Here is a 15,634-nt window from a genome sequence, read left to right as displayed (position 1 = left end):
TAGATGGTGAAGGTGGGCTGGGTAAACCTTCTGGGAAGCCTTCCTTTCTCAATCCTCCGTGCAAATGGAGATTTGGAGAGCTGGTGCAACGCCCTACTCATAGCATCGTTGCCTAAGCCCCTAGAATGAGGCTTCTTACGTCTGCGAGTTGGCTGGTCGTCCTCCTCACCGGAGGATGTTGCACTGGTGGGAGAGCGCGACCTTGAGCTGTAGCCACCTCCCCTATCCTCCTCTGAGGAAGAATTAGATGAGGACGGTGAAAACCTACGCTTAGCATGGCGTAACCTTCTCTTCAAACGATTAATTTCCTTCTGCATGGATTTAGAACCCTCATCGTGGGTGGTGCTACCCCCCTCATGAATATGGCTAGCGCCTGGGTATTCTGTATGGACATTTCCCTCACGATCCCTTCGATGTTCAAGACGTTCGAAATGATCTTCCGGCTGTGATCCCTGTGACTCTGCATGGTGAGCACCTAAGCCTGCCATAGTATCCCTACCTCTTCTAGACTAGATTTCCCACAGACGGCGCCAATTGTAAGTGCACAATTGCACCTGGCCCCAAGAACAGTTACGGGCTCAAGCCCAATGAGCCTTAAACAATATGAATTTGTAGAGTGTGGGCTTGAAACCCAGGTTAGAAGTGTTTGAGGATTAAATGACAAGCCAAAGATTGCAAACACCTGAAAGCAACAAGGAATATTGTAAATCAACCTGCTCGGACGTAAGCCGAGAGCTGTTCTTATATTATCTCTTTCTCTTTTTTGTTCTTTTTCTTTTTAGATTACAAAGAAGGGCCCCTCCCCTATTTCTGTTCTAAGTTGCTCCTTAAATACTCCTCTTTTTGATACTTTGTACACGTGTTGCCCCAACTCCCCCTTAGCCTAGATATTTCTTTTCTCAGTGCCTTTGAATAGTAACCAGAAGTTTCCCTTCCACTGTTCAGGTGTCACTTCCCCATTAATGCGGCCAGGGTGGTAGGTGCAGGATCTTTAATGTGGAGGTGGCAGCCTTTATCTTTGGTATTTCTCTAACATCGGTGCTTCTGGGACATTCAAGGGTTTACCCCCTTTAACCATTGGTCTTGACCGTGTCATTCCCTAACCTTTACCATGAAGTCCCGGGTTCTCCGGTGTCCGTCTGAAGAGAAATTCACCCTCGGCTGGATCCTCGGATCCTCGGCGTATGGGCCGACCCATAGTACTAACAAGTTCTAAACCCAAGAGCAGGTCGGCCTTCCTTAGCATGGCCCAAAGGCCCACATCCCCATCCGGGTCTTTTTACTCCCCACAACACTCACATGCTAACACCAAAACTGCATGCAGTAGTTATTTTATACATGTGTGTGTTAATTTTGATAATTATAGTAGACATTAATAAGTATTTATATAAGTATTTATTATGATTGTATTTGTATATGAAATATTGAATGTGATTTTTGATAATTATGGCAGCTATTAATAGGTATTTATTATTACTATATTTTCTTATATAACTATTAAATATATATAATTATGGTAACTATTAATAGGTTTTTTAATGGTTGTGTTTGAGTATGGAAATATTTACTCTACTATTTAAAGAAATAAAATGATATTTAAAGATTCTAATTGAGTGTTTAAATATAGAATAAAATTTAAATTAAAAAAAATATGGCTTAAAACCAGTGTGACCGATACCGTACCGGTACCGGCCGTACCGGTCAGTGCACCGGTACCGGTACACTTCTATATTGTACCGAAAAAAATATCGGCCGTACCGTCCGCGTACTGGCTATACCGACCAATTTCGGGCAATACCGGCCGGTACAGAAAAAAGCTTTTTTTTTTTAGTTTTGTAATTTTTGAATTTTTGTAAAGGCATAATGGTAACTTATTTACATTAACTTCTTAGTATTATTTGTTTTCTTAGTATGCAATGAACAACTAAGCTTTTTATTTTTTATATTGTGTTTTTTTTTCTTTTATTGATACTAAAGTCTAAAACTATGAATAATTTGTTCTGAATTGAGGTAATGTTTTATAATAAACTTTTATATTTACTATAATATAAGTGAAATATTATATGTTTATAAACATGATTCTAGAGATTTTGGTATGTGTGTGTGTGTGTGTGTGTGTGTGTGTGTAAAATAGCGGTAAATCCGAAACGGTATACCGGTATTGACCGGTATCCGAAATATATCGTACCGGTGGCCAAACCGGTATAGCCTCCGGTACGGTATTGACTTCCTTGCTTAAAACGCAAATTGCACCTTTTTTTTTTTTGAGAGAGTTTCAACCTATGGCGTCCGCTCCTAATGATAGTTCTTTCTCATCAGACCAAGACACCAATCAGTTTTTGGTGTAAACGAGGATTAAACCCCAAATCTTTTATACAATCATCAGAGACTTTATCTCACAACAAGTTAAATAAGAGAAGTTAGAAGATTATTTTTCAACTCCTTTAAGATTATTACCAATCATAGGAAAAGAAGATAGCTTTATGGAAAATATTTTTGAAAAATAACTTATTTTATAGAAATCATTTTTGCCTAAACAAATAGAGTGTAAGTAAAAAATGTTTGTGTGTGTGTGTGGATGCCCTTCTATAAAATACTATGATGATCTGATTGGATGCCATAGATTTGGATATGGATTTGGATTTGAGGAGACCTAGATCCAAATTCTTTATTTGGGTGAGTTAAAAGAAATGAACTTGGATTTGACCCCAAATCCAACAAGACTTTGGTAGGTCCAAATCCATGAATTTCAAATACCCTCTCACACTGTGGAATTTGGAATTCTCAAATGACAAATTTAGGTATCCAAACAATAGAATTTCAAATGATGAATTTCAAATCCTTCTTTGTTTAAGAAGACCCAAACAAGGAATTTTAAAACCAAAGGATTTCAAATCAAGGCATTTTAAATCAATGGATTTCAAATCCAAATCCAAATATTGCCATCCAAACACAACCTAAATGTATACAGTTTATTACTTATCAGGTAAAAATGTTATTTGGGGGGTATGCTTCTATATATATAATTCTATAAATGTACACATTTTATTACTTATTAAGTAAAAATGTTACGTCTTTGTGTTAGAACCCCTTGCTCGCTCCCTTGTATGTATGTGTGTGCATTTGTTTCTCAAAAAAAAAAAAAAGGGTAATTGTCCCACATTTCTTAAAGAAGTGTGCTGTGTGTAGTATAACTTGTCCTACCCTCCCTTAAAAGTTGCTATGACTTTTGAGTAAAATTATGGCATCTCTTTACGTTAAAACTTATTTCCCTCTTCCTTGTATATGTATTTGTTTCTAAAAGAAAAAGAAAAAGAAAAAGAAAAAGTAAAAATGTTATGGTGTGTGGTGTGTGCTACATATGCAAGATATAAGCTTTTTTTCTTAGAGTGAGATATGCAAGATATAAGCTGCTATTAGTAAACATAGAAGCTTGTATATATAGAAATTCTTCCAAGAGTCATTTAGGCTTTTATCTTTTGCAGGTTATATTGGAGAATAAGGGTGGTCATTCAAATGAGTTGCCACATCTAGTGTATATATCTAGAGAGAAGCGATCAAATTTTCCACATCATTACAAAGCTGGTGCCATGAATGTCTTGGTAAGAAATTCCTTGCCAAATGAGCATTTAACTTGCTATAATGGGAATCAGTCCAATTCAGTGCACTACAAAAAAGAGATCAACATAGCTAGCCATTTTCTTATAATAATAAAATAAAGTAAAAATACATAGCTAGTCATTTAGTTAATAAAATATCTTATAAAAAAAGTTAATATAAAATATGACCTAATATAGGTACCAAAAAAATTTCTACTTCAAAAATTTTATTATATTCTTTTGTCAATGATGGTATATCAATTTGTATTTGTACTCCCTGTTGTGAAAATCATTGACAACCTGTTTTTATATGAATGTAGACAAGAGTATCTGGGCTAATGACGAATGCTCCTTATATGTTAAACGTGGACTGCGACATGTTTGCCAATAATCCACAAATTGTTCTCCATGCAGTGTGCATGATGATTGGTTTTGAACACGAAAGTGGCTGTGCGTTTGTTCAGTGCCCCCAAATCTTCTATGATGTACCGAAAGATGACCCATTTGGGAGCCAAATGCTTGCTTCATTAGAAGTGCGTGAAGAAACAAATAAATAAATTGCAAATTTAGTTATAGAAAATTTGTAAATGAAATAACTTAGTTTATGTTTTGCTATCAAGTATCAACCTCTTGGTTTGCATTAATCGATGCAGACAATCGGGCATGGAATGGGTGGGATCCAAGGACCTTGCTACGCAGGAACTGGGTGTTTTCATAGACGCAAAATTATCTATGGTTTATCCCTCAATAATGCAAATTCTAAAGGTACAAATCGTTTTTCACATATATGAGTAATGTTAATGTTATAAAATTTGGTAAAATTCTAGAAGACTCTATTGGGTTCTAAGACTTTAGGTTTAAATGTATTAGAACTTTATTTTGATATGTTGGCAAATCATGATCAAAACGTTTTGTCTTGTTTTAAACTTGTTCAAAGTATGCTTAAGTTGTAAAATTGGAATCGAGTGTTCTGCAGGATTTACTGTATAAATCTGCCGGATTTAGATCCTCTAGATTTCCTAGGGTACTATTCTTTAATTATTTAATGGTCTAGATTCTACCATGTCAGCATTTTACTAACAGTAATCTTAATTATTTTGTTTACAACATTATTATATTATTTAAAGAGTATTATTAGTGGAATGTTGACATGGCAGAATCAAGACTCTTAAATCATAAAAGAATGGTTAGGATTTAAGGAAATTTTTTGATAGAGTACCCTAAGAAATCTAGAGGATCTGAATCCAAATCTGCCTGGCTCGATCGATCGAAACTCATGCAGATTGTTTTTCTGCAGAATTTTTCAACTCAGCTCAAGCCTGTTTTGCATATAGGGTTTTATGTTTTGCTCTAGGTATAAAAAGGAAAACCCTAGCCACGTTTTAAGGATGCTCTTTATGCTGTGCGTGTGGATCTTTTGTGAGATTTAGAGGTATTTGTCTTCACATACACTTCGGGTTATCAAGATCTAGATTAATGTCAAGAGCTTGGTGATTAATTCAGTTGCAAATTCAAGAGCTTAAAGATATACAAGCGGGAGTGCTTGTGCTTGCTGGGAATTCAAGAAAGAAGTAATCCGTGGACTCGTAGCTGTCAAGTGGTCGTGGTAGTAAGTTTCCTACTCAAAGTAATAATAGGATGTTAGTGGTCTAAGTCGCTATTGTGTAAACTTCAATTCATAGTGGATTCAATTTTACCTTGAGGATAGCTAAGTTAAATCCTCCCTAGGTTTTTTACCTGTTTGGTTTTCCTAGGTTATCATATTGTTGTATTCTTTATTTTCTGCACTTTCCAATGATATGATTTATATGTGTTAACCTAGATCTGCATAATTTACCTAAGTTAATCACTTGACTAAATAACTAGATTAATCTGGTTGTGTTTAAGGGGTCTAAAAACGTACAAGTGGTATCAGAGTGGGTTAGCTCTTGTGTTTAGATCTTTTGATCTAAAAGTTGATCCTTGACCCCTATTGTCATGGAACACGGTCACTCTCTTGTGATCCCACATTACTTTGATGGGAATAATTATGCTTATTAGAAAGTAAGGATGAAAGCATTCTTAAAATCTATTGATGAGAGAGTTTGGAACTCCATTGAATACGAATGGGAGAAGCCCACTACTCCAATGAGTGAGTGGCAAACTTCTTAGAAAGAAGCAGCCATTTTTAATAGCAAAGCTATGAATGCTATTTTTAATGCTGTTTCTATGGAGGAATTCAAGAGAATCTCTAATGTTGAGGTTGCTCACACTGCATGGAATATTCTCCAAACTGTGCATGAAGGCACGAAAGCAGTTAAGATCAATAAGCTGCAGCAATTAACAACTAGATTTGAAAGCATTAGGATGTTTGATGATGAAACTTTTGATGAATTCTATGCTAAGCTTAATGATATTGTTAATTTTGCTTATAATTTAGGTGAAATCTATGATCGACCTAAAATTGTTAAAAAGATTCTTAGATCTTTAACTAAAGATTTTAGACCCAAAGTAACTGTCATCACTAAAAGCAAGAATGTGGACTCCATCCCTGTTAATGAACTTGTAGGATCTCTTCAGTCCTATGAGTTGGACCTACCTAAGACTAGCAAATCCAAATCAATGGCTCTTAAGTCTGTTGATGATGAGCTCTCTGCTACAGAGATTGCCTATCTTGCTAAGAACTTTAGAAACTTCCTTAGGAACAACAACAGAAGGGTAAGAGGTAAAAACAATGCTGAACCTAGAAATTTTAGGAAGAATGAACCCACTAAGGTGAATAATAATGAGAAACCTAAAGAGAAAGTTGGTCAACCTTCTAATAATTCTATGAGTCAACAATGTTTTGGTTGTCAAGGGTATGGTCATGTGAAATCTGAATGTCCAACATTCTTGAGGTCTAAGGGCAAGGCTATGGCTGTAACCCTTAGTGATGATGAGGTTTCTGACAATGAGTCTGGTAGTGATGAGGATGGAAACTTCATTACTTTCACTACTACTGCTGTAGTTGATGAAAGTGTTGCTATTGAGGAGAACCCTTCTGATGGGAAACTCTTTGAGGATGCAGATTTACAAGAAGCCTACAATAAGCTTTGCAAAGTTGCTGCAAAGGATGCTATGAGTGTTGACCTAGGCTTAAAGAAAATTGCATCTCTTGAGCTTGATAAGAAAATTTTGCTTGTAAAACTATTTGATGCTAATGAATTGTTGAATAATGTGAAGACTGAGAACATGCTTTTGTTTGATAAAGTTAAGAATTTGGAATATGAATTATCTATTGCTAGAGAACAAACTAATAGGTTTGCTAGTTCCAAACTTGATCATATGCTAAGCATTCAGACAAAACTAGCTTAAGTTTTGTAGAAAGCATCTCTGTTCTTGAAACACATTCCACAAACTTTTTTCCTTCTTCTGAGCCCCCTATGAGTGAGGTTGTCAAACCTGTAGAAGTTACACCTCCTAGGAAGATTAGGGTTGATCTTCAAGAGTCTAAACCTAAGACTTCTAATCCTCCTAAGGGCAAGTTGCATGATAGACCTGCATAGATTTGTCATTTTTGTGGAAAGTCTGGGCACATTCATCCAAACTGTTTCAAGTTGCAAGCTACTAAGCGAGCAAATAAACCAAAAGTACATGTGCCTCAAGCACAAGATCCTATGGTACTTATTTGTGAATTGGTAAAGGCTTTAAACCTTTATTCCAGTCTTGGAGTTGCTCAGAATTCTAATGTGAATAATAACTCCAATACTAGAGTTGCATCTAAAAGGCTTTGGATGCAAAAGACTCGATCTAATTGAGTCTTTCTGACATGGTCCTTGTACTTCATCACTCCTCTCTTTGTGGCCATTCTCCCTTGTTTTTTTTTTTTGTTTTCTTTGTCTTGCTAGGATTTGCATTACATAACATTCATGCATTTCATTCTAGGTTGTTTTTGTTATTTCTTTTCAATAATTAAAAAAAAGGAAGGAAGGAAAAGGGAAGCAAAGTGTGTTTTGCATTATTTTTCTTGGATTTGAAATCAAGGTTGGTCAATTTATCTTTTCATAACATGTTTTATGTACCTTGTTTAGCTTAGATGAGCTTATTTTATTGCACTTTACTAGTTTGAGCTTTGTAGTGCATGTTGTGTGGGAAGATGTTTATAGTTTTTGATCACTTTATCTTGATCTTGAAGTCACATGCCTTTGATTGCCAGACTTGATCTTAATGAGAAAAACATAAATAACTATCTCACCACTGTTTATTAGCCAATCATGAACACCTTAGTATATATCGTAAGATTTTGTGTTCGAGAAAGTGTAGCACATGTACAAGAAGAACATAATGTGTAACCTCTGTTTAAATGATAAAATTGGTATGTACATTATTGGACTATAATTAAATCAAATAAAATTGGTTTGTATATTATCCTGACTATTTTAAATAAGTTTTTGATCAAATAAAATTGGTGTGTACATTATGAGGCAAAACAAGAAACTTACATGATTGCAATCTTTTATTCAAGGAGCTGTGACAGTTATATGATGTAACTTTTTAGGTGATAATCTCTTTCAAAATTATGCGATGAATTTTGTAGAAATTGTGCTTAATTACTATTCACATATCACCTCACATGTATCTCGAGCTTTTACTAATTGCACACACTACACAAGTTACTCTTTGCTAAATTTTGTACATGTTATTGTGTGTGATTTTGGTTTGGTCAACCAAGTTTGAAAAATTCCTTGAGTTTTATGCAAAACATATTTGAAGTTTGAGAATTTAAGGTGATTTGATTGAAAACCTTATTTTTGGGAAATCTAGGTTCAAAACAAGTGTTTTTGAAAAGCATTTCATCTCATACTCATGCATTTTATTCATTATTTAATATGCTTTGAGGAATTTTTACATAAAAATGCTTTGTTTTTCAAAAAATTGGGGTTTCCAAAATTTCGATCGATCGAACCTGTTTCTCGATCGATCGAAATTGCAATTAAAATTTTGGTTTGGTTCTGTGTGTTTCGATTGGTGCTCGATTGATGTTCGATCAATCGAAGGCATTTTCGATCGATCAAATCTATTTTTCGATCAATCGAAAATCATATAGAGAGTTTTTAAAAACTGAATTTTTCACGTGTTCTTTCACTATTTCAAAATTTTCAAAACTCTTTCTCTCTCTATTCGATCGGTCTAAGGGTCAAAGCAAGATTTTTGTCGTTTTCCCTCGAATTTCTTCAAGGGTTTTTGTCATCTAAGGTGGTAAGACCTTTAAACCCTTCCCTTTTCTTTTATTTTCATGTTTACATGCATTTTCACCATGCATTAAAGGGATATTTCGAACCTAAAGGTTTTTTGGTTTTTTAATGATTCAAGCGTTTTCTTTGGAAATTGATCAATGGGTTTTTGTTGTGGGATGATTTACAACTGTTCTTGGTGAATTAATTTGATCAATTTGATGGATTTTGAAAAATGAAAATTTCTAGGGCTTGAATGTACCCGAATTGGGGATTCTGTTCAAATGGGTTTAATTGGATGAAATTGGCTTGTTAGATTGATTAATTTAATCATTATAATGTATTATATATCTTGTTTAATGATCAATTGGTCAATTTCTTGCAAATTGTACAAGTGGTTTTTCGAAATTTTGGGGTTTTTGATATAAACTTTATGCTCAAGCCAATTTTGTGATTTTAAAGTTAAATTGAACTTATTCTCACTGCATTAGATCATGCATCATCTGATTATTCTGTTCATGCATCATATAGGTTGTCATTTTTCTATATTGTTTTGTGCTAACTTGCAGTCTGCCCTTAGTTTTTTTTTTTTTTTTTTTTTTTTTTTTTTTGTTCTGTCTATGTATCTTGTCCTATCCTTAGCACCATGCCTAGGAAAACTAGAGCCAATAGGAAAGCATCCTCTTCTTCTGCACCTTCCTATGAGAGTGATAGGTTTCTGAGTGAGAAAAACCAGGAAACGTATGAGACTTTGAACCTTTTGAGAACCGTTTGGGCTGAGAGAAAGGTTATTCTAGAGGAGCTTGATCCTGAGATTAGGAGAAACTTTGAGTGTAGGGGTTGATTACTGTTGTAAAATTTTAAAATACTCGCAAGTGTACGAACCGTATCGAAGTATAGTTTGATAAGAACGAGGTCGAACCCATAGGGACTTGAATGAACGTAGGAAAATTAATTAAATCTTAACCAAATTAATCCTAATCTAGTTTAATAAAAATTGGTTGTTTTGAAATTAAATAAACTAAGCAAATAATCAAATTAAGCAAATAGTTAAACTAAGCAAAATATATAAAGCAATAAAAAGATGTAAACAATCAAGGGAAAGGAATTAAGGTTTTGGAATTCACTTTGTAAGTCATATTAGCATATATTTATGATCATTAATTTTTCCCAACTCACTACATGATAATCTAGAAATCAATCTTGCTATCATGGAAAATATCATCATTAAAACTTATGTTTAAAAATCTAAAGCATGTTCTTCTTCGCTTCTTAAGTATAAAATCAAATTATCAATTGTATCCGTAGCCAAACAAATCACAAGATATATCCAATTCTAAAAATCAAATCATAAATTGTATCCATTGATAGATAAATCACAAGCGATATCCAATTTTATAATCAAGAATTAATAAACCAAACATTCAATTAATTAAGACAAATCCTAAATCATGAGAAAAACATGATTGAACTCAAATCTAGAATCTCATCTTAGTCAATTGATATGAAGCAAGAACAATTTAAATCATTGAAAAACAACTATTGTGGGAAAAATCAAATCACATAAATATTACTAATAATTTTTAACAAGGTTTCATCCTCAACCCTAATTATAAATTTAGCTACTCATAGTAATTAAAATAAAACACAAAAATTAAACTAGACAAATAAAATAAAACTAACTGTCATGGAAGAAAACCAAATAAGTAGCCGCACTCTCTATATTCAGCCCTTAGCCTAGCACTAGCCTCACTGAATTTTGTCCTCTAGAGCCTTTAAATAGGTCAAGAAATCCTATTACAAGTTGAATTCCCGTTTGGGGAAAATCTCAGATTTTTAGGCTTCACTTAACCGACAGTTTTGGCCCATTTAATGTCAGAATTCGGACTTTTGGTAAACTAAAAAATTGTAGCCCTCTAAGTTAACTTTCCAGCCCAACTTGAATAATCTCTATTGGACATCTGAGCCGAAAGTTATACCAAAAATACTAACTGATGTGCAGGTTGGAATCCCAATCCGAATTGGACTTGAATTTGATGCAAATTTCCTTTGATTCCCTGATCCAATTGGACTTAAATTTAATTGGGTTGGCCTTATTTAACTTCATCATGGCCCTTGCAAATTAAAGTCCATTAGCTTTCTTCTTTGCACAAATTCACTTATTTAATTCCATGCTCCTACAAAAGACAAATTCACGCAATAAGATTCAATTAAGCACAAAATTGATTATTCACCATTATTTCAAAACCAAATATAAAATGCATGAATTACCTCAAAATAAGTATGATAATGCTTTCTAACAATGATATAAGTATGCAAAATTAAGCTATTATCAATGCACATCAGTTACCGTTGTTGGATATATCTCATCCCCCTCCAGCATCCTGTTTATCCTTATGATGAGTCTCCACCTCTTGATGACATCATGTCCTACATCACTGGTACTTCTGTCCAATGGGGTTCTAATCCTCGAATCACGTCTGCTGAGTTGACCAAGATTCATTATCTTTTCTTTTGGATTGCTTGTCATTCTTTGTGGCCTATCTCTCATTTGTACACCATTCTTATAGAGAGGTGTGCATTTTTGTATGCCCCTGTTACCGATACTTCTATGAGTTTTTCTCATCTTTTCATTCATTCTTTGATTGAAATTCATCAGAGTAGTTTTGTCTTCCATGCTATTTTCTTTCCTGTCTTTATGCATCGAATTCTTTTGCATTTGGGTTTAGAGAACTTTCCTGTGTCTGAGCCTATTCATATAGTTGCTCCTATAGGTGCTACCTTTCTTAGGCAAAGGGCTACTTAGATGAGAGCAAACTTTAAACGTCCTAGGGTTGAGACTTTTGGTGTCGCTCCTGCTCCTCCCTCCTCTATAGGTGATACTTCTGCTGAGGTGTCTGTCGATCCTACTATTGTTGCTGCTGTTCCTCCACTTTCTACTTCGGATGATTCAGACATTCATCGAATGTTGGAGACTGTCATGACTGTTTAGGAGGCTCATGGTCACCTTTTGGTGGACATGCTTGATGAGCTTCGTGCTTTGCAAGCGGATTTAGAGAGTATTAGACCACCACCTCCTTTTGATGATGAGTGAGTGCCCTTTGGTAATTCGTCACAAAAAGGGGAAGTACGTATATGTTGTAGAGAGGAGTTTTTGTTGTTAGGGGGAGATTTTGATGTTTTGGAGCTATGGTGCTTTTAGATTGTATCTAGGTGCTTCATTATGTGTTTACATTACATTTTTTTTGGGCTTATGATGTATTGTGTATGGGTTATCCATGATAGGGGGAGATTCTTTGATTATATATGTCTTTTGTTTCACTTTGTTTATTGATTTATATTTATGAGGTTATTTATGATATATGTCTTTATTTTTTGTTTTGTGAAATCAAGAAGTTATATGTGTTTACATGTATTTTCCACACATGCGTTTATGTGTTTGTTGGGTTCTAAGACTTTAGGTTCAAATGTATTAGAATTTCATTTTTTAATGTTGACAAACCATGATCAAAATGTTTTGTCTTGTTTTAGACTTGCTCAAAGTATGTTTAAGTTGTAAAGTTGGAATCGAGTGTTCTGCCGGATTTACTGTTTAAATCTGCCTGGCTCGATCGATCGAAAATTAGATTCGATCGATCGAAGCTCATGTAGATTTTTTTTCTGCAAAATTTTCCAACTCAACCCAAGCCTGTTTTATGTGTAGGGTTTTATGTTTTGCCTTAGGTATAAAAGGGAAAACCCTAGCCACATTTTAAGGATGCTCTTTATGTTGTGTGTGTGAATCTTTTGTGAGATCTAGAGGTGTTTGCCTTCACATACACTTCAGGTTAACAAGATCTAGATTAATGTCAAGAGCTTGGTGATCAATTCAGTTGCAAATTTAAGAGCTTAAAGATATACAAGCGGGAGTGCTTGTGCTTGTGCTTGCTAGGAATTCAAGAAAGAAGTAGTCTGTGGACTCGGAGCTATCACATGGTCGTGGTAGTTAGTTTCCTACTTGAGGTAGCAATAGGATGTTAGTGGTCTAAGTCACTATTGTGTAAACTTCAATTCTTTCATAGTGGATTCAGTTTTACCTTGAGGATAGCTAGGTTAAATCCTCCCCTAGTTTTTTACCGATTTGGTTTTCCTGGGTTATTATATTGTTGTGTTCTTTATTTTTCTCATTTTACAATGATATGATTTATATGTGTTAACCTAGATCTGCATAATTTACCTAAGTTAATCACTTGGCTAAATAACTAAGTTTATCTAGTTGTGTTTAGGGGGTCTAAAAACATACACTCTCTCTAAATAAAACTGAGATTCTTATTGATGAAAGCAATTGAATAGAGAGTACAAAAGAATGACACAATACAAAGCTATTACTTCTATATATACATGAGGCAAGAAAGCTATATCTCTATAACTAACTCCCTAATTTTATGGAAGAAACTGTTATGAAACTAATCCCAACCTAATATTACACGTGTGCTAATATAAAAACTAACTTCCAACTATTATATGTAACTGCCTTCATTGCTCGAAGTCAATGTATAAAGTCTTGACGAAAAGGCACTACTTCTATTGTGTCTAACACCTCTGCACTTGGTAATACAGACTCTCTAGTGTTCAATTGATTATCATGTTTTCTTGTTCTGGTTGCTACATTAGGTTCTTGACCTCTATTCTTCACTACAATTGTATCACCCTGTTGTACCTCACTTAACTGAGCTCTTTGCTTCTCATTTTTTACACTCCCCCTCAAGAGCAAAACTCTTGCAAATTGATACCCCATTTTCTTTTCTGGATACTGAATACAATGAGCAAAGATATTAATTGATCCTAACCTTCTCAGCAACCTTAAGTAATTGTCTACTCCTAGTGTCTTGGTAACTATATCAGCCAATTGAGTCTGAGATGATACATAAAAGGTTTTAATAGTCCCATCTAGAATTTTATTCCTAATTATATGGCAATCTGCCTCAATATATTTGGACCTTTCATGAAACACAGGATTGGCAAATTGTGCAGGGCAGCCTGGTTGTCACAGTACATCAATGCTGGCTTTTCATGTGAGATGTGCAAGTCCCTTAATAAGTACAATTTCTAAGTTAGTTCACAAGTAGTGGTAGCCATGGACCTATATTCTACTTCTACAAAGGACCTGGACACTACATTCTGCTTCTTGGACCTCCAAGACACCAAGGCATTGCCTAGGAACACACAAAATCCTGTAAGAGACTTTCTAGTATCAGGGCACCTTGCCCAGTCTGCATCACAGTATGCTTTAAGGTGCAAATTTGATTTTGTAGGATAGAAAACACCCTGCCCTGGAGTACCTTTAATATACTGCAAAATCCTTGTTACTGCCTTCATATGAGGCACCCTAGGTTGAGACAAAAAATGGCTAAGCCTATGCACTGCATAGGTGATGTCTGGCCTACTCAGTTTTAAGTACATTAGCTTGCCAATTAGTATCCTGTACTATCTAGCGTCTTGAAGTAACACTCCATCCTTTGGATAACTTCAATTGTTGTTCCATAGGTGTTTTTGCAAGTTTGCAACCAACCATATCAGCCTCTTTAAGAATCTCAAGGGCATATTTCCTTTGATTCAAACTAATGCCTTTTTCACATCTTGAAATCTCCAATCCTTAGAAGAACTTAAGTGAACAAAGATCTTTAATCCCAAATTTCTTATCCAATAGGGATTTCAAAGCAGAAACACAATTTGGATTATTGCCTGTGATGATCATGTCATCTACATAGACAAGTAAGGCAGTGAATAAGGAACCATCTGTATATACAAATAATGAGTGATTAGCTTGAGATTGATGAGAACCAAGCTACAAAATAGTGGCTGAAATTTTGGCATTCCATTGCCTAGAAGCTTGCTTCAAGCCATAAAGGGACTTGACTAGCTTACAAACCATAGGGGTGGATGAATTGGACTCCCCCTTACTGTGATAACTAGGTGGTAAGTGCAGATATACTTCTTCTTCTTCAAGATCCCCATGGAGAAAGGCATTATTAATGTCTAATTAATGCAAAGACCAGCCCTTGGCAGAGGCAAGAGCAAGGAAAACCCTGACTAAAACAGTCTTTTCCATAGGAGAGAAGGTTCCAGAAAATCAAGACCTTCCCTCTGGGTAAAGCCTTTAGCTACCAAACGAGCTTTGAACTTGTCAACAGTTCCATCAGAATTCAGCTTGATCCTATATACCCATTTGCATCCTATAGAACTTTTACCGAGTGGCAGTGGGGTAAGAATCCAAGTATGAGTCTTTTCAAGTGCTTCAATCTCTTTATCCATAACTACTCTCCAAGTTGGATCTTGAATTGCTTGGGAAAAACTAGCAGGCTCTTGATGACAAGCACTGATGGTCATCATATAGGACTGATAGGAAGGGTCCAAATGAGAGTAAGTCAATGAATCTGCAATATCATAAGGTGAACCTGGAGGATGAGCAGCAGCAGCTATGTTGCAAGCATAGTCTTGCAAATAAATAGGTGTCTTGTGAACCCTAGTTGACCTTCTGATAGGTGGAGAAGCTTCCACAGGTGGTATGGAACTAGGAGCAAGGCAATGAGTTGAATCAGATTGAAAAGGATCAAGAGCTACAAATTCAATAATTGAGGAAGGAGATGTGGGAAGAGTTGAAACAGAAGTATCTGGAACTTGAAAAGATGAGTCACAAGAACTAGGATATTGAGTTGGAACCTCTGCAATACTAATAGGAGTAACAAAAGTATCTATACAAGCTTGAACAGAAGATTAAGCTTCAACCTCAGTAACAACAGTAAAAGGATCAGAAAAATCACATTTGTCTGATGCAAAAGGAAAAATGTGTTCATGAAAAAT

At 35.2% G+C, this 15,634-nt stretch overlaps 1 protein-coding gene across 1 annotated transcript in view; it reads left to right on the top strand.

The window, feature by feature from the left end:
* Positions 1-15,634, top strand: part of LOC142639789 (cellulose synthase-like protein H1) — a 35,432-nt gene that overhangs the window by 11,071 nt on the left and 8,727 nt on the right. The window contains exons 3-5 of the mRNA XM_075813925.1: positions 3,486-3,602; positions 3,920-4,132; positions 4,253-4,364. Of these exons, the coding sequence (XP_075670040.1) occupies positions 3,486-3,602; positions 3,920-4,132; positions 4,253-4,364 (442 nt within the window). The remainder of the gene's footprint in view (positions 1-3,485; positions 3,603-3,919; positions 4,133-4,252; positions 4,365-15,634) is intronic.

This window comes from Castanea sativa, chromosome 6, assembly GCF_040712315.1.
Source record: "Castanea sativa cultivar Marrone di Chiusa Pesio chromosome 6, ASM4071231v1".
NCBI lineage: Eukaryota > Viridiplantae > Streptophyta > Magnoliopsida > Fagales > Fagaceae > Castanea > Castanea sativa.
Note: the sequence above shows the minus strand (reverse complement) of the source record. Positions and strands in the feature narration are given on the sequence as shown.